General features: G+C 40.1%; 1 protein-coding gene across 2 annotated transcripts in view; it reads right to left on the reverse strand.

The window, feature by feature from the left end:
• ZFYVE9 (zinc finger FYVE-type containing 9) overlaps positions 1-25,443 on the reverse strand; it is a 54,585-nt gene extending 29,142 nt beyond the window's left edge. Inside the window, exons 1-4 of one of the 2 annotated variants that reach the window (XM_066325482.1) lie at positions 25,306-25,443; positions 10,185-10,287; positions 5,483-5,587; positions 2,641-4,703 (exon numbers count right to left, since the gene is read on the reverse strand). In XM_066325482.1, the coding sequence (XP_066181579.1) occupies positions 2,641-4,703; positions 5,483-5,552 (2,133 nt within the window). In that variant the 5' untranslated portion in view covers positions 5,553-5,587; positions 10,185-10,287; positions 25,306-25,443. The remainder of the gene's footprint in view (positions 1-2,640; positions 4,704-5,482; positions 5,588-10,184; positions 10,288-25,305) is intronic. The other variant, XM_066325483.1, reaches the window with a different exon arrangement.
• Positions 25,444-25,951: the final 508 nt, after the last annotated feature.

Consider the following 25,951-nt stretch of genomic DNA (forward strand, 5'->3'; position numbering starts at 1 on the left):
GTGGAAAAATATAGTTTTGGTTGTCAATAAAAGTGATTGCATACAAATTTTCTGGTTGTCCTATCAAGGGTGATGCTTTCATTTGACAACAGAAAGTACATAAATTCATAACATATAATTTATTAATGGGGTCACACACATTCACTGGGTTCTTAATTTTAACTCAAGATTTACTGTGAGTGTATTACTTCCTACCAATCCAAATGGTTCATATCATCCTTTAACTTTGCAATTATTATTCTGAAATGAAAACCCCAGACAGACTTCTCAGTTGCCGCTCAACTATTTTTAAATGCAGTGTTTATTCCCAAACGAAACAGATACATTCACCCCAACTAAAATGATTTGTCATGACGCTAATAAAGCTTAAAAAGAAACAGTTGTGCTAAAGCTTGTGTTCAAAATATTTAATCCCATGACTTCCTTTAGAAAGAAATTAACTGAAAGAGCTGAAGGTGTTGTCTCCCCAGTTGTTTTAAGTGAGATTCAGACATTTAAGAGTGGAAGCATCCCTGTGGCTCAGTAGTTACACCACACACGGCCCACAGGACTTGCTCTGAGGATGAGGAAGAGGAAGCAGGAGCAGACAGCTGAGAACTGGCATTTCTCAAGCCACTGCAGCCACATTCATCAGAGCTTGTCTGTCAAAGCTTTGCTCTCTCACTGCTCAGAATCATTACAGGAATTAAGGGCTGTAAAGCAATTTGCAGTAAGTGCTAAGTATTATTTGACTTACACTGATCCTTAGCATTTATTAATGAGTCCTTTCTGCCACATCTTTTGGCTGCACTTGTGCAAATTTGGCCCAGACAAACATTTGCTAACAAAAGCTTCTAAAAACAATCCATTCTAAGTCTACTGAGTCTGTTTGTCTACTGAGCAGAGGGATTTTTCATTTTATCCTTTTCCCACATATAATAAAAAAACCTCACTGGCACTCGTGGTTCTTCTCAGGGTTTGTTAGAAGAACGTAAAAAGCAAAAGAAAATAAAAACACATAGAAATTTCTGGCCTTGTTCCATCATTGCATGTTTTATCCATTTACAGATATTATCATTTTCTGCACTCATTTGTGCAATGGAGGGCTTCGGTCCTTACAGAGAAGCAGTTAAATCCAAGCAATAAACTTGTTTAAAACACAAAAATAAGTAGAAAATTTTACTGCACATGAAGTTATATTAGCCCAACTAAAAGAAATTTACCTAAGTAACAGTGTAAGTTAATTTATCAAAGTTACAATCATGGACAAGCCTTTAACTACCATGCCTTACAGATTCTCCTTTACTGCCATGAGAAGAATGAGGCCCCTGATATAAACCCAAAATACACTGAGGCATGTGCTTTATGTGATGCTCCATGATCACCTGTGGTCACACCTCCACATCAGGACTTCCACTGCAGCCAAGCTGCAGCAGGATGGGCAGAACCAGCTGCAAGTCCTGCAGCAGTGCACAGGGAGCTCAGCCTTTCAAAGTGTCCTGGGAAAGGCTGTCCAGCATTTCCCCAGTGACAGACTGAGTGCATTCTGGTTTCTAAAGGGACACGTGCTCCACCTCACAGGAGCAAGCCTGGTTCTGCTGGGCTGCTTCCACAACCAGCTGCAATAAGGGTTTGAGCTTTCCTGATAGATTTGCTTGCTTTAGGTCCTTTATCCACATCATTCTGCTTTCCCTGCGCTCTTCTGGTAGCAAAAATTATCACCCATAGCAGCCAGGAGGTCTTTTAATCAACTTCAAAAACCTCTGAATGAGGCCTAAATGAACCAAAGTTATTTTTATTCTAGTTCTCATTGGTTTTAGTATTTCTTTTTACAGTATTCATTAATACCTAATTGACAAGTGTTAGTCTACTGCTTTTGAACCATCATTATTTTTTCCCTGAGTTCCTACTTATGTCACTGACATGTATTTCAGTAAAAGATATTTGGAAATACTTTACAAGTTAATAATTTACAATAAACTCATCACATAAGAATTTGAATTCACTAGATGGCACATACATCAAATTTTAAAACACCCTTTACAATAAAGTATTTCTTACACAACAAAAAGTGATACAGAAATTATGTTTTAATTATCTTATTATGACATTTTTCACCATGTGGACATATACCAGGTTATAGTTAACCACATTTTTTTTTTCCCCAGGAGCAAATACACGTTTAAACACATGTTAATACTATTTAAAATAATGTAAGCAATATGAGAATAGTGAAGACTGAGAAGAAGTGAGTTGATCAGCTGTGTAAACCAGCAGGAATGCCAGCATCCAACAGCCCATTCCCAATGCTCAAGTTTGTTTCAGTAACTGTAATGGGATTATTGATGCAGTAATTTCTGTAAAGCAGTTTCCTGCACTTAAGTCATTTTATAAGAGTTCTGACATAAACCCAAGGATGGTGATCACTTCAATCAACAAATACTGCTCATTCAGACTACTAACAATTAGTTATTCTTTACTGGCACCCTGAGTAGATGGGAGCTCAGAATTTTCCATTTTTGACTCACTCAAGACACAGCTTTTTAGGAAGAGATGTCACAGGTAACTATATCCAGTAGCTTAGCAAGCCCTCTGACACAATGTTGTGCAGTATCAGGGAAAAAAAGGTGCTTTGAGCTGATTCACAAAATAGGAACTTACCTTCCCACAGGCTCTGCAATGGTGCCTTCTTTTGGTGAATGTAAATCTGGCCTCACATTTCATACAGTTTGGTGCTTGAGAATCTGGAACCCACACTGGAGCCACCTCACCCAAAGTCGTAAAAGGCTTTCTGGCTGGAGCTCCAAACTGACCAGCTCTGAGATCATTATCTGGACTATCTGGGGCTACTGCAAGGCACGAACTATTAGAGACTCCAGATTCATACTCGTCCAAATGTTCCCCATTAGAACCAGTACCAGAGGCATTTGAGGATGTTTCACCAGGAAATGTGTCTGCTGTATCCCCTAACTGTGTCTTACCAAAGACATTTTTGTTTTTACTATTACCTCCACAATTTGGGGGAATAACGTCATTTTGTAAGTGGTCCGACAATGGCTTCGGAATCTGCAGTTTCAGATTTGTGGGTTGCTTAGGTCTTGCACCACCAAAAGGAACACTGATATACTGCAGGTTAGTCATTGGTTTTGGTGAAGTCTGCCCTTGCATGGATGAAACCTGACTACAAAGATTATGCAAATAATTTTTCTTTATGTGGTCACCAGTGCTGTTTAAAATAAGACCACTCCCTTCTGTGGTCTCATTTCCTCTCTGTTCATAAACATTAGTGTAACATTCTGACTTGCTCTCCTCGATCTCCTTTTCCTCTGTTACCGAGTCTTCCTTGGAGGGTAAAGTCTTTGGAACATGTGCAACAACTGGGTTCTGCATTCCATAGGAATCACAACCATTAGACAGAGAGCTTGCTGCTGATGTAGCCATCACATCAGAGAGACTGGACCCTCCAAGCTCATCTGTACCAGACCCTTTGAAGTCTATGCCTGCCTCCAATACCCCATCTTCATCTTCTTTGCTATTCCCACATGCATCATCAGGCTGTTTGGTCTGCAAAAGTCTTTCATTCTCTCCTAGAGTTTGCTTATTATTCATCTCATTCAACTTTGTCAGCTCCCAATTAGTCATCTCCTGAGATTCAGGGTAACATTCTGCCATGCTGTGCAATTCCGTTGCGCCGAGATTTTTATCACATTCAGTGACTTCGCCTTCAGTGGCACTAACATCCTCAGCAACACATTCCTTGTAACTGCCACTTCCAGCCACGTTAGGTTGACAGGTTTCAGTGAGCCCAGATAGCCTGGACTGCAACTGCTGGGTTGTCTCCTGTTCTACGATTAAGCTTCCACTACTGGAACCAGAAGAGTTCTTAGCTTCTACATCTGTTCTCTGAGGAATGGCTTTACTAGTGAAATTTTCAACTGACATACAGTTTTCTTGCATTTTAGCAGTACCATCAACTGGTCTCTGCAAGAGAGTCACTGCATTGATCCCTGCAGTTGTAGCTTCTGAAAACAGCAAATCTTTACTCATATTAAAATCCTCCTTTAATCGAGAGGAGGGGCATGCAGCGGTCAGGCTTTCAGATGAAGCATTAACCAAATGACTTACAGAGTCATCTTCAGTGCACAGCCTGTTTACTTGCTTTTCTGTATCAATATCCTTTTCTGTAGATCCATTTACAGTAACGCTAAACTGGTCACTCTGTCGGTTTTCATTATCCAGTGTAAAGCTAATAGAGTCCATTAGGGACTGACTGCTGTAATTTGTACAATCCACCGCATCACCACTTTGTAGTGTTCTTCTGTCACAGTTGTGCATGACTGCCACCACTAGCACATTTTTCTCCTCTGGCAAGCAAGCTGTATTTCCACATTTCTTTTCTCCTGCTTCCACAGAGTTACACTGATCATCCCGATTACTATTTCTTTTAATCAGCTGATCATCTGCTGCTGCCTGATCATCAATCCACATGACTGGGGTCTCTGGGCTTATGCTAAAATCCTTTCCATTAGCACAGCGATCTCCTCCTCCTGTTGGTGTAGTCACTGAGTGGGACAAGGAGAAAGACTTTAATCTCTGCTGACATTCATTAGGAGTTGTAGCTTCATTCACGTTGGCCACAGTCGAGGTGAATGACAGGTGACGAGAAGGTGGATCTAGAATCTGATTCCACTTTGCTCCCAGCAGAGTAGGTGACACAGTGGCATCTGAAAAAGGGGTTTAAACAAGAAAACTTAATGTCATATTAAAGCTACAGGTTCTACTAATCTTGCTGCACTAGAATGTCCCAAATAGAAAAGGAGAGGTGTTCAAATAGAGGCACAAAAATAAAACTCACCTGCCATAACCAACATCCTTGGTCAACCATTAGCAGTGTAATTCCACAATGTTTCTGGAACTCAAGAAATTTAGAGCTATCCCAATTAGTATCAGGTTGAATTTGCAAAAGCAGCTTTAAAGTATTGATTATTAAATTTTAGACAGCTGCAAGAGCCTAGAAAGATTCTCACCCCCATAAAATGAAGAGTTCAACTTCCTTGACAGCAAAGAATTGCCAATTAAACTAAGCAAAACTGTAGTGCATTGAACATGATAACCTTCATTATATGATTTATGTGACCTAATAAAACATTTCTGCAAAAGAAGATTAAAATAAGTTTTGCCTGATTTCTTTAAAATAAATTATTTAAATATTGCCACTGAGATTAAGCTTCGCAAAACCTTTTTTTTTTAATGTATGGCACCTTTGCTATTTTAAAGAGTAAGAAATTTTACAAAGGTAAACAAGACGAATGGAAGCAGAAAAGAATGCTACTAAGACATGCTGAAGATATACCATGCAAAATTAGCACATGTTTTTTCATAAATTCTGAGATTAATTTGCAACTCAAACCCACAAAGGGTAGCACAGATCTCCCCCTCTTCTACACTGTTCTCTGTAGAAGACATCTGATGTGCATCCACAATCCTGTTTGAAATGACTCACCTTCATTTTGCTCAAATTCATCTAAAACCTTATCGAGGTTATATGCCTCTGCTTGGAAATAGTTCTCCATTTGTCAGGGAACGACCACCAGATCCTTGTCTAAACCTGCCAGAGAACAAATTACAATCAGATGCTTAACCTTCAGTCAGCAGTGTTCCATTACATACTGTCCTGATTTAAGGGCAAAAGTCCTTTGTAAATCAAATTTTACATATATTACAGACATAAATCAGAAGTATTTTCCAGGAGTAAAGATTATTTCTGTGCTTAAACTTGCTTCATTCAGATTAACAACCTCTCCAGACTTGCTTTGGATTTTATTACCTCCAGTCTCTCACGTTAATATGTCTGGCTACCATGATCACCACAATGGTAAGAGCAGAACTGCTCTGACATCAGTCTAGAGACAAAAAAAAACAGTCTAGAGAACCAGAAAGGCCAACTAAAAAAATCTGAAGACCTAACTTTCAGATCTGTGCTACCACCAATTAGTTCATGTGGCTTTGAGCAAGGAGTTTAAACTCCCTGTGCTTCTGATTTTTTAATGTACAGTAGGCTAGCAGTACTCTGTGTCAGTCCTCATTTCTCTTGAGATGCTTCGAAGATTCATACTTGTAAAAGTTGTTAAGGGACTTAATGGGTGTTACTTGAATTGTGCTACCTCTTAAAATGTCTACTTTAATAATCCTTGTTTCCCTGAAAGGCAGCCACTGGAAATCCAGCAAAATGCACAGAAATAAATAGTCTCATCAAGACATAATGCTCTCAGGCTAGAAAAGAAGATGACAAGAGAGAAATTAGGGGGGGAAAAAAAGCAAAACCAAAGCTAAAAACTCAACCCTGAATCATTACATAACTACCTTCACATAATAATCTATTTTGCCCTAACAGCAGAAACATGGACTCCTCACTACCAAAGTCTTGTAACAACAAGACACCCTGATTCATTTTCTCCAAACATTCACTACCAGTAGAGACATTTTCAGTGGGAAATGTGTGCCATAACCTATAAACCACAGAGAGACCTTGATTTGATCTGTTCTCTGAACATCATCCAAAACAGCCTTATTCTCTTCAGAGCTGGATTTCAGAGCTGTTGTGAAATAAGGCAATGGAGGAGGAGAGGGTGAGAACCTTGTTTTGCAGCATGAAGCAGTGCTAGACCCGACAGCTCAATTAAAACCCTGCTTTTCTCCACCAGAGATACAACACATTAGAGGAAGTTTCCAATTTAAAACAGTATTTTACCATTATTCCCACAGTATCTGGATTTGAAGAAAACATCAACCATCTTTATTTCCATTACTACAACATTTTGTATTTACAAATTATAAATATTTATGGTACAACAGTTTTGTATTTATTATGGGAAGCTGCTGCAGTTAGGTTATTGACAGCAAAAGACTGCATTAAAATATGACAAAATGCAGAGTTCAAGTTTTCAAGGTCAACTTAAAATTTTATACATGGTTGTTTTAAAAGGTGACCATGATACAAAATAAATACATTGCTATTTAATATAATTAGACTAAGGCATGTGTTAAAGATACACACAGAAGCTAGTTTTAAAAAAAATTGATCTAACTTAGAATTGCAATAAGCATGAGCAGAAAAAAGACCATTTGCAAAATAATTCCAAGACAAACTAGACTTATCATCTGACATACTCCTAGATTTGTCCTCTCTTCTGGGATTTTAGATTAACACCTTCTGCAAGGAAAACATGATTTGCCAAATCATTTACTGGGCACAGATGATCACCTAAGCAATGGAAAAACTCCCACCTTGATCAACCAGCTGCATTTCAGGAGTCTCAAAAAGCAGGACTGATTTGTACAAAACGCCAGGTGATTTCACATCCATTTATAATATATTTAATTTACATTATAATGATAACACTGCTCCTAGCAAACAATTGATGAAGCCATGTATAATTATTCGTAGGCACAATCCTGCTACTGAGGTCAGTGATGTAAAGAGCATTTGTCAGTGAGGCAGAGCAAGACCAAAAAATGTCATAAAAATTTTTTGTGCTCATGAGTTCCAACTGAAGAGAGAAAAGACCTTTTATATCACTATTGTTATTTCACTGACTGATGTACCAGGATATATGGAGAACCTTTTATTTTTAAACTCACAGTCACTAAGCTGACAGCCACTCTAAATGAGATCTCATTGTCTGTTGCAGTAGGTGTTTCTCAGGAAAGGTCAGCTGCAAATCTTCAGGTCTAACATCTAAAATTATTATTATTATATAAAAGAACACAACAACCCCCCAGGCTTTTCTGCAAGTTTCTGCCAAGGGCAAAACACACTGCCAAATCCACAGAAGTCCTTAATGTCCTCTCCTCTGTCTGACAGGAAAGGAGGATGAGTATTCATGTTCCTAACAGATATCAGCAAAGCTTCCTGATTGTCAGCAACTCACGTATTTGCCACTTGAAGATCTAATGCTTCAACTCTCCATAACCAGCAACTTAAGATCAAAATAGAAAATAAATTGCTCTAACACAGGATGCTGTAATAACTGAGGAGCTGTTTTCCCTGTGGTTTAGAATTTAATATTATTTTGAATATTTTTATTAAATGCCCAAGCTAAATAAAAAAATATATTCCTTTACAGGTCTTTTGAAACTTTTGACTGCATCTCACGTGTACCACTATAAAAGTTTGGAAGACTTTTAGAATTACTCTAACCCCCAGGTTCCTCTTAATACAAAGGTTGGCATGACACTTTTTAAAGGATCCTTAATAATTGTGAAGCTCTGTAGTACTGCTCAAATATCCTGAGTCATGGCATGGACAGAAGCTGATGAGCAAACACACAACACTTAGATTCTGGAGAAAGGAGAATAAAAACATGAGCAAATAAGAAAGAAGTTTCAGTGGGAATTTTAACCCTCTGCCACCAAAAAGGGAGATACTTCCTAAATTACTATATATTGTGATGAACAATGTGAAGGAGAGGATCTTGTGCCACTGCAAGGAAAAGGAAGCATAAACCACCAAAGAGTAAAAAACAGGAGATATCTTTTTTTAAGAAATACAGTCCTCCATGCAAAGATTTGGCAGAAAAGACTAATTATGGAGAAAATAGTAAAATTTTACGGTTTAAATCTGTATACAAAAAAAGAATACAATGATTACTGTCCAGTGGTATGTCAGTCCAGAACTCAAGATCACTAGCTACCCATTGCAGAGTCATCTTCTCTCTTTCAGGGCAAAAAGCTAATTAAAACATGCAGCCTGTCAAATTAGATTATTTTCAAGCTCCTGTTGGATCACAGATCATGCATAATTCACGAAGTGTGTTTTACTTATCAGTTTCTTCATAACAACACCATGGGTTTATCATCATCTTGTTTCTGAAACTTAGGAACTTACATTCCATGAAGATATTACATGCTTTGCTCTCCCTTGATGTCTAAATTTAAAGGTGCGTGTACCAGAAATGTGTGTGTCATATGGACCCAGAATTACTGCCCTTGTCATCACAGCATTCAGACACAACATAAACTTTAGTTGCACAGTGGGGGAGAGAAGGAGACAGAAGTAAAGGACAGAAAAACCTTCCTTAAAATTAGGTGTTATTCTGAGGAGGCTTAGCCTTGGAGACTGCCTCTCAAGGAGCTCAAGTGTCCCATGTGCCCTGAGAAATGAACTGTACAAGAGACTGGCCTTGTGTTACACCTGCAAAGCAGCCAGACTCGTATTTGTGTTGGGCTCTATGATAAGGGATTATGTAACCCATCATCTTCTGCACTGCACATCCTGAATTATCCTTGGGATGTTTTCACCACGGGAACTGGCAGCCTTCAGTCTTCCAAATGTCTTTAAGTGGATGATCAGTCCACAATCACATTAAAACACTAATAAAAAATGCATTGAAAGGATAATACTGACATTCAACTTCTGGCATCACAGCAAAGACCTAAACACCAGAGAATATGTAAATAACCAGAGCAGGATCTCAGGATTTTGTGTCATGCTGTCCTGTGGAGACAAGTCTTTCAATATCAAACTGTGAACCTACACGTTTCATTCACCTCCTACCAAACAAAATACTCAAATAGTTTATCATAGTCCTCACAAAAAATATCCACGAGAAGCTCCACTAGATGGAAGTCACAAAGGGCATGATCAACCTGAAACCAAACATTGCTCATTCATCCTGATAAAAATCACAGAAAATGTCATTTTCCCATAGCAGGACAGCACAGAAGCACAGGCTGACTGCACAGACTGATTTATTAGATCCAGGGCTCCTGAAGACTTCCTTCAACCCCAACAAACAACGGTCAAGGGCACACCTTGTTCCAGCTCCCTTGGGTGATCTGTGAGTTACCTGTCCCTGCGAGTCAGGCACCTCTGCTGTAATGAACACTTTGTTCACAGTTGAGCAATAGTTTTATTTAGAACTGATGAGCTCTGGCTACAGCACAGACTGAGAAAGAAAGACTTTGCCCGCCTTCCCCCTCTCCCAAACAAATTAAGACACAATCTTTGCTATAAAATGGAGTAATTGCTCTCAGTAAAAAACAAACCAACAAATTGCTAAAAATCCTCCATCATCTTCTGTATAAGAGATCCATCCGTACACAAAGGTGTATGTAGATAAATGTTTATCCATAAGAATACATAAAAAAGATTTCAGGTGCAGAACTCTGAATCTTTATATTCTTCAGCAGAACTTTCCTCTTACCTTTTTCTTACACATATGTTAAGAAAGTAACGACTCTGTGCCTTCTCATGATGACTGCAGCACAACCAGCCAGTTCTGCTGAATCAGGGTGTTCTACTTGATCCTAGAAAAAAATACAAACGTATTTTATGACTGGCAATTCTGCCACAACCCATGTTCTTTTTAACACATGACTGCAGCTAGCACAGGCATATTTGGCAAATGCTGCAAGCTTCAGATGATTTGGATTACATCTGCAGCTTTAAACTCAGGGATGTGTGTGCACTGTGCCACCACTGCTCTCCAACAGTCTGGTGAAAAATGCTGCTAATAAAAACCACATTGCTACCAACCTGTCATTATTCTTCATTTAACTGTAAACCTTCAGTGAAATGCAGCAACTCCAACTGTCCTTATATTCCTGATGACCTTGACTGTAACAATTTATAAAACTAGCCTCTGAAATCAATTATATTATACTACAATAGGCCTTCCAAAAAAACAAAGAGTGAGCAGCTTTGATAGTCAACAAAAATTCACAGCCCTCTGAATTCTGTAAACTGTATTCATCAGCTTCCCACTGTTTTTATTACAGCTGAACAAGTGGTTTTGTCTTCAAATTATTCCCCCTACAATATTAGTCTCCCCTCGTTTCCTAAAGGCTTCTCCTCACAAAACCCACAATAGCACCAACCTTCAATAGCAGGCAGGACCCATGAGAAAAAATAAAAAGTCATCTGTAGAAACTTCTGTTTTTCAATCCACAGCACTTCTATAGGTCAGGTGCTCATTTTCCCAGGCTGCATCCTAACAGCCAACAAAGCTCAAAAATCCAGTAGAGCCATGGGTAGATAAAACAGAAACTAGTTTATGACAAACAGTGAAATAAGAAAAGGAATGAGATATATTAAATTCATTTTTTAAGGTTTGCTAGCACTGACATTTTAACCTGTTGGGTAGTTGAAATATTTATTAGTACTCTGATGAAGCTACAACGTATGTCAGAAAAAATAATCTTAAAGCCTTAGCAAAATTAACAGTGCTAAAAATAAAAAATCAGTTCTCCATGCATGAAAGCAATATTCAGTGTTACACTAAATTTTTCCCAAGGTTGTTTGTTATTCTTTTCAGAAATAAGCTACAGTAATAATTCCAGGAAACTAATGAACTGAACAGAAGTGCTCTGAGTAGTACTGTTTTCAAACTCAGAATCCAACAGCTTTGGATGCCAGCAGAACTCTTCCTGTACACAAGTAAAATTTCTGATGCTATGTGTATTTCTGCCTCTATAAATGAAAATTAGTTTTGGTTATCTGGAAAAGAGTAGATGTTATCTTATAACATTCTTCAGATTGGCCTCACACGCATGCAAAAACTGAACTGGTGGAAGAAATTTAATTCCACTGAGAGGCTTCAGAATAAGTCTTTTCAAAGGGACAGGGAATACACGTGGCAGTGGGGAAGGTTTCCTGCACCACAACCATGTCCCCTCCCATCCTGTAGTGCAGCAAAATGCTCCAGTTTTCACGATCCCTTTGAAAAGACAGATCAATTAATGACAATTCTGCCTGTGATTTATGGCAAGGCCTGTCAGCTGCAGCACGAACATCACGTGAACCAGTCATACATTAACCACAAAGTTCAACCTTCCCTGATCAGAAACGGATCAGCCCTAGCAACCCACGGCTCAAAGGAGCTGCACTGGCACCCGTGCTCTGAGCCAGCAAACCTTCTAGGCAAGCAATATTCACAGCTTTATTATTCACTGTTTTTATTTTGCTCCTCTTGCCTTGTTCCATTCTTCCCAGGTAATGACTTTTTTGTGCAGAACCACTCAAGAGAGAAGAACACAGATCTAATCAATGGCTGCCAGTCTCCAAAGTAAGCTTTGAAGAGATATTACCTGGAGGTCCTGGAGCTTTTTGTTTACAGTTCAACATTTACTCACAGCAGCTATTTCCCCTTACAAAGATCAATGCAAAAATCAAATCGTGCTTACAGACGTGAATGTAGTATATTTAAACAAAAAGCAAGTTAAAAAAAAAAGTCAATTATAACATTTGGATTTCATGAAAAAATGAACAAGTTGGCAACAGAGCCAAATTCTTTTTTCAGTAAGAATTCAATGTAAGAGAAGTATATTTAAATGAAAATTGAGGACAAAAGGAATAACTACAAATGAGAGCCAAGAATACTCACAACAATATATAACCTAGTGATTATTAGGTTTTCTCTGAATCACACACACTGCTCAAAAAGGCATCTTGTAAAAAATACATACATTTCCACCTGAAAATTATAGGCCCACTGAGACCTAAGATCACTGCAAATGAAAGAGGCCCAGTGTCCCTGCTGTCCCAGTTTGCTGCTTGGAACATTTCACTTCCTTATCTCTTCTCTTCTGCTGGTGGTTGGCTGAACTCCTCTGTCTCCTGCCCTGCCCTGAGTGACACAGTGGTGTCACTCAGGTGCTGCTTTGGTTGTCCCCTACATGTCTGATTTCCCCCAGGAGCTCCAAGAAGGCAACTACCAATTATTGAAAAAGCAAAACAGAAATTGAAGAGAAATTTGAAAAGCAGAGACGTGCTCAGAATAAAGAACGGATGAACAATAGAAGAAAAGAACTCTAAAAATGCAAAATGAGAAATATCTTCCACAAAAAAAAGGATGCAAAAAAATGTTTACAACATTAAATGAAAGTAATCTGAACTAGCAGAAACTGGAATAGCTTGTAATAAATGGAAAGAGACTGAAAAAGAAGCAATTTTTATACTATGGTAAAAAAATGCGAAAAATGCTTAAAGCATGAGGAGATGCTAAAAAATGCTTCCATCTACTGGCAAAGATCCAACTCTTAACTACACTACAGATCCTCTATAATGTGCTACCAGTGAGAAGATGTCTTTGAGTAGGCAGGGAGACATTTGCAGCCATTTTAAGGCACTTTATTATTGCTAGATTAGTTGAACTAGGCATTATCTTAAATGCAAATCCAGATTTCAACACTGGTATCTTCACTTCCTACCTTGTCTACACTCTGGAAGCATCAGACAGGAGATTCAGAGACTACAGACAGGGGATGTGTTCAGGCCCCAACTCTGCAAGAAAATGCAAACTACAACAAGAAATACCACAGAAAAGGAAATCAGTGTATTTAAACAAAGGGGGAGACAGGTGAAAAGTTTCAGGGCACACATCAGTAAAAGTGTAAAATTAATTATTTTGTCTGCTCAAGGGATCTGGAAGCTAAACCTTCACAAACAGAAAAAGGAGCTCTTCACTCAAGTCATGTAATGCTTGGAATAATGGTGGTTTAACACATGCCCAACAATTTGGTCCCCAAATATAGGAATTCTTACTACCTAGCACATGCCAAATGAAGGGAAGGGCAGGCACTACAAAGTGTTTGTGGCACAGCAGTAGCAAGATCTGTCACACACCTGAAAATGCCTGCCATATCAAAGACTTCAGATTAGGCCTCAAATTAAACATTCCAAAACTGAGTGTTTTATTAATAAATTGAAGTAGTAAATGTTACATGCAATCAGAAAAAAAAATTGTTCTCAAAATTCTGAATTATTAAGGAAAACTCAGCAAATGACAACAGATTTTTTTAAAATTATATGGTCTATACCACAGTTCAGATTAGAAAAATCCAATTAAAACTCATCATAAATCCATTTAGTAAGAAATACTAAACACAGCAGCAAAAATGAAATGTAACACATACAAAAAAGATACAGTCACTGCTAATCCCTTCCTTGCACCAAAAGCTCAGGATAACCTTCAGCTTTACTTTCCATCATTTGCTGAGCTCCCACTACTCAATGTAAATGCACCCAAGAGCAGGCTGGGGCATGGCAGGCTATTTCTGTGTAACACAACACTTTGTACCAGCTCCCTACCCATGAATGCTGACAAAAGATAAACTAATGCAATGTTGCACTGGATTGCCTTTTCCCCAATCAACTGAACAAACAGAGGTGGATGATGCTGAAAGCAGAACAGTCTCTAATTATTTTACCAATATTTGCATCTTTTCCCTTGACTCTCCCCCATGCCATTTTGAAGCCATTATTTCCACTTTTGTCTCCAGCCAAGTTTCCATAAGGAGACATTCACACATGCCTGAGCAGTAGTAAGGCAGTCAAAAGAGCAGCAACTTCAAAGCAGAATTATAGGAAGTATCACAGTCAAAAGTAACAGGGAGACAAGACAAACTACAGCAGCATTCTCAACCTTTGTGCTCCAGAAAATAAAAGCAGCCCAATTGAAAAGGACTCCTGCTTTATAACCATTTACAGTAGAAATAAAATTCCATTTCCTACCCTATTTTACTATTTCAAGGGGAAAGCAATTGATTTGTTTTCCCTGACACAAACCCCAGCCTCGCCAAGCAGCCCCAGCACCTGGAGACAGGAACCAGCTCCTGCTTATGTAACTGCTTTGGATGCCTGGAAAAGGATCCAGCCCTGCTCTGGGGGAGAACAAATAGATAGGTTTACACCACAGGGCTGCCTTCCACGCAAGTTTTTCCAGAGGAATACAGCTGGAAAAAAAAAAAAGAAAAAGAAAAAGAGAAAAATCCTTTCCTGAGCTTACTCATACGCTCATAGAGGTCACTTCAAAATTTGGAGGTTTATATCTCATGTTTTACAGCCCTTTGTTTCATGCAACTTCCAAGTTTAAAATACCGTAAGCCACAAAGCTACTGCACAGTGCATTAAACATGAATTTACTATGAAATCATGTTTCTTAATTTGTGCATGGGTTCCAAGTAATGTCATCAATGTAACAACATCGTTATTTTTAAAAATTAATCCATTTAACATACTGATCTGAATATTTATCTTTATTCAAAAACAAACTAAAGTAAACATATGGAACAAGTAGGTTTATGGGATGACTTTTATGTTTCAATATTTGAGAAGAGTTTGACTCTGATGTTTAACACATTTGAAGAACAAAATTATTTAAAGCTGCACACTCTATCCCAGAGTGGATTAATCCTGTATTCGAACACTATGAATTTTTCTTCTTTCTAATGTAGGGTAGAAACAAGAATGAAACCCAAGGAGACTCAACATTGTTTCAGATCTTCCTTAGATTTGGGCAATAAGAAAGAACTGACTGAGGTCCCCTAGAATCTCTAACTAAAAGCCTACAACTCCTAAGGAACTGTCTTCTTTATAAAGCCCATGTGGGGCTGACACTTGCGAGTTGCAGCGAGCAAAAGCTGATAATAAAAGCCAGAACTGCCACACAACCAGAATGGGCCAGATCAAAAGGACAATGGGCAAGAAGGGAAAGTGCTTTGCTACCATTTACCAGCCCACCAATTCCGAGTTGTACCCACCGGGGAGAGAAGCTGCTGAAGCCACACAATTTATACATTCAGCTGCTCGTTAGAGAATGGACCATCCGAACAGGCAAAAACTCTGACAGACCACTGGAGAGCAGTCAGGCAGCTACTAACACCACCTTTATCAACAGGCTCCCGTGGTCATCTCTGATAACTGTGTCACACAACACTGCTATAAATTCTGACATCACTTTTAAAGAAATATCATAATTACAGACACCAAAGGGTTACTCCTTATCAAATCCTATGTTATGTAAAGCTGGATTACCATACATCCCTGAAATAAACATGGACTTTTATCTCATACTCTCTTCTCCCTGAAATTATCTCTAAGTAGGTAACTTAATTCCCATTTTCTGTGAACCTTTATATTCATATCACACCGAACACATTATAAAACGCTGTTGTCAAGTGTAGCAAAGTTCCCTCCCACGTTTGTGATCATGATCTAACATCACTGCTGATGCTCACAGTGCATTATGTCTTAAGTCATCTGTAACTAGTAACTCACTCGATACAACTCAATAATCCATGGCAACAGTGCGTACTGAAACTGCTATTTCTGAGCATGCAGCTCATCTCTGCTGAGGGCCATTAACATGCTTCTAACTGTGCTGAAGGGACTAAGCACTAACCACCACAAACAGGCAGCAACTCGCATTTAGGGGCACTGTAAAGCTTTTTGTCTTTTCACTGATGCACTGTGCCACTGAGGCAATCAGGATGTCTACCTGAAATTTATGCTGGGCTCCAGGAAGTTTTAGTTATTATACTAAGTGTCCCTAATTCTGTATCTCTGTTAGCAGGCACAGGAAATAAAGACTCAACAGACAAAACCCAAAAACACGTGAAAGCCTTCCTTACTAATGAGTACAGTTATCAGAAATCTTACAGAGCTCTGGGAACTCCGAATTCTTCTAAACTCAGATGCAACATTTCTCAGATCAAAACTGAGAGATCTCTCCCACTTCTTCTGTCCACTGACAGGGTAGTTGATTCTGCTCAGCCATGAATCCCCACCTCCTTCTTAGCCTGTAGCATATTCCTGTTTTCTTCATCTGGAGGACTCCTTTTCCTCTCTCACATTCCTTCACCATTCACTTCTTCCTGCCTCTGTTTGTTTTCTCCCTACCCAAGATTTCTTCTTTCTCTGACAAAAAAAAAATCCCATGAGAAACTCCATGTTCCAACATTAATGTTCATTACTGGTATACACATACTTGTAAATAACCTTACTAACCACATGAGATTAAGAACAGTGGGAGCAAACCCAACAGCAGTGCTGGCACATCCACTTTGCAAACAGAAATGGAAGGCTTTAAAGGGCTGGCCATCAAAAAAGCAAAAAACTCATATTGCTAAAATAAAAGCCATATCCTAAGACACTGTCCTAACTGCCAATATTCCTCCTACTCCTCCTCATCATTACTGACCATCATTAAGCTCCTTCACAAATTCATTTAAACCCCCAGCCTTGTAGCCTGAAATGCATTTTCTGACACATATACACAGTGGGTATTCAGTATCCAGGACCACTTCCCTCAAGCATCTCAGTATTTGAAACCTCTATTCAAGACAAGTTTTGTTAACTACACGGGAGGCACTACTGCATGTTTCCTCAAATTAGAAGGTACAATTACATTTAAAAGCTATCTGTACAGAAATTAAGCTTAATGAAAAAAAAAAAAAAAAACAAACCCACAAGGGTATTACAGGAAATTAATAAGGGAACAAAACCACTACATATACATTTATCAATTGCCCATGAGTCTCAAGAAACAATTTCTAATTGGGATCCTAAGAACTCCCACATTCATTCTACGTGAGTATACAAAAAGAAAACCTAGGAGCAAATTCCAAACATGGCTTAAAATGCATTTTACAGGTGACTTGTTAAGTGAAACCAAGGTAAATACAATACAGAAGCCATTAAACCACTACACCAATACAATTACTTGAAAGCAGAAAAGCACACAGATGGACTGATGCTTAAGTAACAAGCTTTTAAAGTTACATTTATAAAAGAGTCAAGAAAGAACTATGAAACCCGTGAAATACGCTGGGGTTTTATGCAGCCTTCGTCATTTATACAAAAACACAGTATGAAATTACTACAATCAATGCAATTTGGTGTTTCAGCTAAGAGGCTGTTTCAATATATATGCTATTTAAAGTAATCTGTTAATAATATAACCTAAGAAGTGGGCTTTGCATGTACTTTCAAGTTCACCAAATAAGAGACCATTAAAATACTCATTTTGAATTAACCAACACAGCATTTACAATGTACCTTTGTAACACAGTGACAACCAACATGCTCTGCTGGACTATCAGTGTGGCTGGGCAAACAGAAACAGCAGCTGTACACTGGAGAATAAAGCCCCAAAAGGGTGTAAATCAGATACCTGTGCCTTTCTCTACAAAACACAAGCCTCAGAAGCAAGTTATTTCCAAGCCATAGCATGGATTTCTACAGTATCACAGGAGAATGTGCAAATTCAAAGACTGCAAGATAAATGAATACAAATCACAAAGAGGGAACCTTCCTCTTACATTATCTCAATTCATATTAAATGTTCATTTATCTGCATTACGGTGCAGATAGGGAACAAAAAATTACATTGGCATGATTTGTTTGCTGGGTATATTTTAACCACGTAACTTTTGTGTCTCCTCCAGCCTACAAAGAAAGCTCAGTATTCACAGCTTCAGAAATATGAATAAGAGGACTTACACACTGGTTAAGTCTTCAGATGCTGCCACTTTTCAGGTGTTGTATCTTTAATCTAATCTCCTACAGAAATTAAGACTGTGGGATTATACTGTTCATTTACTATTCTTTATGCTCATATAGATATATATATATCTGTCATGAAAATGAGTATCTACACAGTAAAAACAAATCCAAGTGATTGCCCTCCAAGAGAAAAGCAAGCTGCTCTATGTATTTTGGCAGCAACCTGCTGGGCAATCAATAATCACACAGCTCTGGAAAAAATCCCCAGAATTATGTGAGAAAGATGGGATTAATGCAGAGAGGGAAGGAAGGGAAGAGATACTGTGGGGCAGAAAGGATTTACATCTACAGAAAAACTAGATTCTTTCATTCCCCAGATGGTGGAACAAAATGCTTACTAATATAGTATCTCCAAGGACTTGGATACATATAACATCAGGTAAGATTTACACTATAATAAACTCATTCAACACATCTTCCAACTTGAAACAAAACATACTTCTCTCCATCTCATGGAAGAAATTCCCTGCTACTTACAAAATCCTTCACAAAATCTAAAGCACTATGGGTGGAAAATAAGCTGTAGCCATCAGAAACAAATCTGGAACAGATTCCCAGTTTTTCAGCTCCTTTATTACTGGTTCCAGCAAACTGCACTGACTCAATCCAAGACCCACTGAACTCTTTAGAGCACCAGGTTAATCAACTCCAGTTCTCTGTCCTCAGTACTGGAAGGTGTCAGGCAACAAGCTCCTTGGATCTGTGATGCACTAAAAGACAGGTCAGCACTACCCCTACCCAGCAGTTGGTGAGAATAACACACAAAATAAACTTTTCACACTTATTTAAGAATCACCAGCACAGTTATCCACCTCTCTTCTGCAATAAACCACAGCAGCCCACTTGCCTTTGCTTCTCTACAACACCTGCAGAAAAACCAAATGTGCACCTCTTCGCTCACTGCACTTCCCGACCTGGCAGAGAAACAAGATTAATTTCATTTTGTTTAAATTGGTATGCAAAGCTCAGAGCTGCAGAACTTGAAGTGGGAATACAAATTTAATTCTGCCAAGCACCTTCAGCAGATGACTGGGGCAGGTTTTACCTTCACTCCCACACTCATCACCAAAGTGCACCCCAGAGATACTGGATTTGTGGCACACCCAAGATCAGAATGAGGTCTGTGCACCACACAGACCAGAAGAATATCTACATCCTCAGAAACCAAGACCCATATTTTACTATTAATGACATCAATCTTCAACCTTCCTCTTAAAATTCAACAATTCAAAAAAAGAGAGAGGAAAAAGAAATTGGAGTTGTTGAAGAAGAAAAGGAAACAGATGACAGAATCATTTCACTGACTGGGTTAAAAGAAATGCAAGAGAAGCACAGAAAACAATAAATGAGAAACAAAACCCTCACAAATCTGAAAATATCTACAATTTTTGTCATGTAGTATCTTACAAACTTCCAATTATCTGACCGGCCAACTGGTCAAGTAATAAATTTTATGCATATTCATATGATTTGCCAATTCTCCTTGAATTTATAGTAACTACATACACCATAAAAATCATAGTTTCAAATGGCTTGGCCTTTTTTTAGTGTTCCTAAATCAATCTTCTAGCTCACACTTGGAGTGCAAACAGGTAAGACAACATGTACACTGAGTTCAAAGCAGAGTTTTGACACAACAAAACTGAACCTGGAAACAAGAAAAGCTCCTCTAATAGTCAGTGTCATTCACAGATAAAGAAGGTATTATGCGATTTAGAAAGCTCTCTGATCTTCTTCTTCCATTGAACATTTACCAACTTCTTTTAAGTGCATCACATTACTTCTTGGAAAAGAGTACCAGTGTATGTTCTTCCCTTGATAATCTGCTAATGTTTTTCACCCATATTACTTCCCTAAATAAAATTTTAAACTTGGAGTGAAACAGAAATGTTGTACTCAAAACATGTAAAAAAGTTTGAGTTCTATTATTAATTTTAAAGGGCTTCAGTATATCGTGGCAGTAAATAAAAACTTTCCAATTAGAGTATTTTTTAAAACTGCAAAAATCCATATGGCTGTTAAGTACTACCAGAGCAGCTAGAGCTCTTCTGTAATCGATAGAGCACACATGAATCTCTGACCCAAGTATGGCCTAATTTCAATTTATCACCTGATAGGAAATGTCCTCTGGATGCTTTGTGCGCTGGGAAGAGGGAATGACAAGTTCCTCCCAGCTACCATTTTACCAACCCCAAAAAAAGCCTCTTCTGCAAAACTGTAGTACAAGTAGTCAATAAGGAAAATTCTGAAACACTACCAGTCAGCATGGTAATAATTTGGTATATAGCATTTCTTTTCTAGCTCTTAGCTGGACAAGGGATCATCTCAGCTCAAGCAAAGAAAAGCACAAAACACTTCAAGCACCTTTTATCGTAACTAATTCCTCTAATGAAGAATAGCTGGGAAACAGCCCTAAAATAGTTATCACACTGAATTCTACGACATTTTCACACACAGAAAATAGCAGAGGAAGAAACACTTCCAGCTTTGTGTACATTAGGCTTTAGTGCTTTTTTGTAACTACTGCAAACATCAGTTCAGCTTGAGTCAGGCCAAAACCCAGGAAGACACCAGTGAAGGCACAATTACTGCATTTCTTTACGTAAAAAACCATCCCCTGCACAGGGTTCAGCAGCACTGTCTAAAGCACCAGCTGATGCCTCAAGCCTCCATGGGAAAGCTTTCCACCTTTGTCACTATGCTGTAACTAAACTGCAACAGAAATCCAACAAAACAGTGTTTTAAAAAATGGTTAACGGGCAATACCATTTCCAAATAAAAAGCCCTGCTCAACTCCACCGCACCATCACGCTCTTAAAAACAAAAGTTCATCAAGCTTCCTGTGGATATTAAAAGGAAGGGGAAGAAGTATAGGAAACAAGCAGCATGCAATAAAATTCTTGACAGACAAACCTGGACAATCCCAGCAGAGCTTACTGGAATGCTTCTGGACCTTCAGTGTATTCCCTTAAACATCTGATACTACTAACACCCCACTGATTGAGAAATAGGTTTGTAACTTCAGTTGGATCAAAATATCAGAGGTGTCGTATTAACAATATTAATAACACATATAGCAAGCAAGACAAAGGTATTTATATATTCTATACACAACACAGAGACTAAATATAGAGGGGTATAGCTATCAGCATTATCTGCAAATAATTCTATATGAAAATTGATCATTTCTACTCAAGAAACATAAGAGACAAACAAAAAACCAATGCAAGTGGAAATCCAGTATTCAAGTCCATGTTTTTCTTTGCTCAGTGTACACTGGGGACAAAACATGTGAAAAGTTCAATATATCAAAGCCAAAATTTCAAAGCCTAAGGTATGGTCACATTGGGGCATATTGACATTTCCAAATCACCAAATATCACATGAAAACAAAACAATGTTGAAGTTTCCTAAAGCTCTCCTTTCCCCGGCCTTCATAAGCAACACAACTATTGCCTTCGCTTATCCTCAGACTGAAGATATCACACAAGCTCTCCAGAGAGCACTCCAGCTCCACACTTCCTAAAACACACAGGATCTACAGGTTGGGACTCCACACCTGTTTCTCACATAGTTTATCACATTTTTTTTTTCTCTCTCTCTTTTTTTTTCTTTTTTTTCTTGTTTTTTTTTACTGTAACAGAAGTATGCCTGAGCGAATCTCAGCTGACTGGACTTGCTTCTTTACATCCCCTCTCCCTTGAGCAGATCTGGATAAAGGAATCGAGAAGGAACAATTTACCCTCTGTTGACACCCTGAAATTCCTGGCCATGCACTGCTTGCCTTCAGCCTATGTTGTGAAATTAATTAGATTTCTCTAGTAACTACCTTTAAAATAGTTTAAGTGACATTTTATGGACTTCCACTGCCACTCACGTTAAGCCTATTTGATGCTGATGTAGTACTTGGAGGGCTGTTATTTCTGAAAAAGAAGTACCAATATCAGCCATCTCTGCTTGTCTCTTGCAGCAATACAGTAGTAATATAATTACTGATGGAATAATCCTGTAATAAACCAGACTGGAATTATTCAGTGAAAGAATACATATAAACTCACCTTAAAAGTATTTTTGCTAGTCTACCTGTCTGCTATGGCAGCCTGAACAGTAGCTGAAGTGAAACTCAGCCAAACAAAGAGTAAGTAGGAATGTACTTTACTTGTATGCCAAAATAAAATTATTCATAGAGATAAGGTAAATAATAATTCTTTACATATAAATTATATTTGTGTGCATTATGATAAAGGTAATTTACTTCTATCACAGTGATTTTTCAGTATGTTATTTTTTAGTAACTATATAGCATGTTTTGCTGTAGCCATCAGTGCAAAAAGTTGTATCAATACATATCCTGAATTCTATTTTCAATAATTAATTCCAATTCAAGCAGAAACTACTATGTCAATGAAGGATCCTTGATATATATTTTCTATCTTCCTATCCATCTGCATTAATTGACACAATTTTCCCAGTATTGCAAGATATAGCCAACACTTCTAGCTAACACAGATGTAAAAGCTGTCTCTTATCAGCTAAAATTCAATACTTTCAGTTACTTTCAGCCATTTACCTTTGACTTCCTACTGCTTACCAACACAAAAAGCTTTGTCAACTTGTAGCACCATTGTACCTTCCTCAGTGCTTTAAAGAAACAACAGGAGGGAAAACCAACCATATTAGTTCACATTTCTGTCCATTTAAAAGCCCAAGTCTCCTAAAGAATCACAAATAGAACCATTAACAGGCCACCTTTCAATTTCTTTAATCTCAATCACATTACAAAAATAAACATTAGCCTTTATATAACACTTTCAAAGAAGCCTATGAATACACTGGAGCCTTACAACAGTGTTCTGGAAAAGACCACAGATTCATCAGCACACAGACTAACTGTGCACTGAAACTATCACTCCTCAGCTGATTTTCAGTTAAGAAAATCAGTGTTATTGGGAAGATTCTCAGCTAAGCACATCAAAAAGATTTTTCTGATCAACAAAACATGAACACACAACTTCTTCCCAAAACCTCTTTTTGGCCAACTTGTATTCAAAACTGAAAGGCCACTCTAATCTTTTAGCAAAATCATTTCCAGGTAATTTTCTATAGATAGCCTGTACACTGAAAAACAAGCAAGCTGTTTTCTGCCAAAGCTGGCACAGCGAGTGGACAGCCTATAACAGACATTAAAAGCTTATCATTCTTTGGCCACAAGTTTTAATACTGCATCTTTGTTCAGTCTCTACCTTTGTTCCCTGAGACAATCACAGCCAGACTTTATGCCAAGCTAAAAAAACTGTATTTCATCTCAGCCTTAGCCCCAGGCCTCAGATCCTGAAATGAGTGTGTGTTTGAAAGGATTTAATCCCCAGCCTCGTAACTGACTCAAAGCTAACACACAAAAATAACACCCGATATCAGGAGTCAGCACGCTGGTTTTGGGGTGGGTTTCTTCCCTTCTCACACACTAAAGGAGGCACCATAAAGCAATGAAAATAAATCACTGTGTCAGAACGTGGTAACTTGTTCAGGGCTGATCAGGGCTTCAATTAGAGACAGAGGCTTGTTTGAAATTTTAGACGCTTCTTCAGCTTCCATTTCAGATTCCCCAAACCTCTGAAGAGATTTTTTAATTTGTCTCTCTTGGGTCAAGGAGACTGTTCTTCTCATTTTGCATCACATGCTGTAACTTTATAAAAAGAAGCACACGGAGGGTTCAGGCAGTAACAAAGGATTTGGATGTTTCAGCCCCTGAAGGTGTATCTAAAATCTAGATTTGTTCCATGCAATCAAAAATTACTTGGTAATATAAGTTAATTACAATGTTTTAAAGCCTTGCATAGTCAGTAAAAGGCTGCCCAAAGAAAATAGAAGCTTTTATTCAGGTAGAGCATCTTTTTTACTTTTACTATTTTACTTGTTTTTACACAGCTCCTGGTTTTGGTTCAGTCTGGACCCAAAAACTGAGGGCAGTGTTATTCACAAATTCTAATCTGAGACAACCGCACTTAACAAGACTGAAGGAATTCAGTTAACTTTTATTATCTGAACTTCATGAAATTATGCGTAAAAATGACACCGTCTGAAAAACCTCTGTCATAAAATAATAAGGAATATCCTGTCTATAAATAAAGAAGACTGTTAACACGAAAACATAATAGTTATCAATTTCCATCTGCTACTTGTTTGTCTGCCTGGTTAAGAAGATAAAAACATTTCTTGAGCCACGCTCTGCCACGGGCACCTATTTAGCCATAACATTTATGAGCAAGAAACTAGCCCACCTCTGCAAAAAGTCTGACATGCCAAGAGTGCCAGTTATTCTTAGCGTGAGACATGACCACAATTTCACGTAATTAGAGATGTTATAAAACGCATCCCGCCCGCTCTCCCCATCCCCCTCCACCACTACCACCATTGCAGGAGTGACTTGTTACACATCGCGATGAGCAAGTAACATTCCCTGCCCGGGGAGAGAGCGGAGATCAGGCCATAAAAAAAGGGCAGGAGATGCAAACAGGGATCCTCCCTGCCCTGCCCGGTCCGGCAGCCGCGGCTGCTCCGGCACGACCTCGCCCTGCCCCTCTCCGGTAACCCGGGCCGTCCCGGGGGGAGCGGCAGCTCCTTCCCCACGGCCGGGATCGCCGGCGCGGAGAGAAAGGTGCCCCGGGCGAGCGGGTCACGCAGTCCGGACTCCGGGGACGGCGGGGAGGAGGCTCGGGGGGCCACGGCGGCTGCCGGGCAGCGCTGGGGGGCGACCGCTGCCTTCCCCTCGGCGGCGTGCGGAGGACGAGGGCGGCGGGGCGAGGGGGCGCCCGGAGCCCGCAGGCCCAGGGCGCTGTCGGCGGTACGGCGGCTCCACCGAGGCACCGGAGCCCTCCTCGCCCGCCCGCCCCGGGGCCTCGCTGCGGGCGGCGGGGGCCTGGGGAGCGGGGTACCCCGGCCTCTCGGGCCCGCGGGCGGCGCGCCGGACGCCGCTCACTCACCTCGGGAGGCAGCAAGCGCCGCCGGGTCTGCATGGCGAGGGAGATCCCCCCGGGTCCGCCCCGGGAGCGCTGGGGGCCGGCGCGCCCTCGCCGCCGCCAGCCGGGCTCGCTCGCTGCCTCCGCGGCCAAGGCCGCCGCAGCGCCCGGCAGCAGCGCCCCCTGCCCGGCCCCGGCGGCAGCGCACGGCACTGCGGCACCGCCGGGGAGGCGGCGCGGAGCTACCGCGCCCCCGCCCCGCGCCGCGGGGTCCGCGCCCTCACCGCCACAGCGGGCGGTACCGCCGGACAGGCCGCACGGTGTGTGCCCGGGGGACCCGCCGGGCCCGCGGCCACACACACACACACACACAGAGAGGCGGGGAGCCGCGCCGGGCACCCACCGCCGCCACCGGGCGCTGCCGGGGCCCCGCGGCCGAGGGACGCGCCTCAGGCTGCATTGTGTGTGTAGTGTGACCGCTCCACAGAACCCGGGCAGAAGGACTCGCGGCTGGGAGGCGAACATGTGTTATTTCGCCATTTCACGTTGAGTGTCTCCGCTTATCGGAGAGGGACACCATCCTGCGGGACGCCCTCAGCCGGCCCGAGAGGTGCGAGGAGCGGAGCCATTCGCTGGCAGACACTTTGAATCCTCAGCAGAGAGGCTTCCA

The sequence above is a fragment of the Sylvia atricapilla genome, chromosome 9, assembly GCF_009819655.1.
Source record: "Sylvia atricapilla isolate bSylAtr1 chromosome 9, bSylAtr1.pri, whole genome shotgun sequence".
In the NCBI taxonomy this organism is placed as follows: domain Eukaryota; kingdom Metazoa; phylum Chordata; class Aves; order Passeriformes; family Sylviidae; genus Sylvia; species Sylvia atricapilla.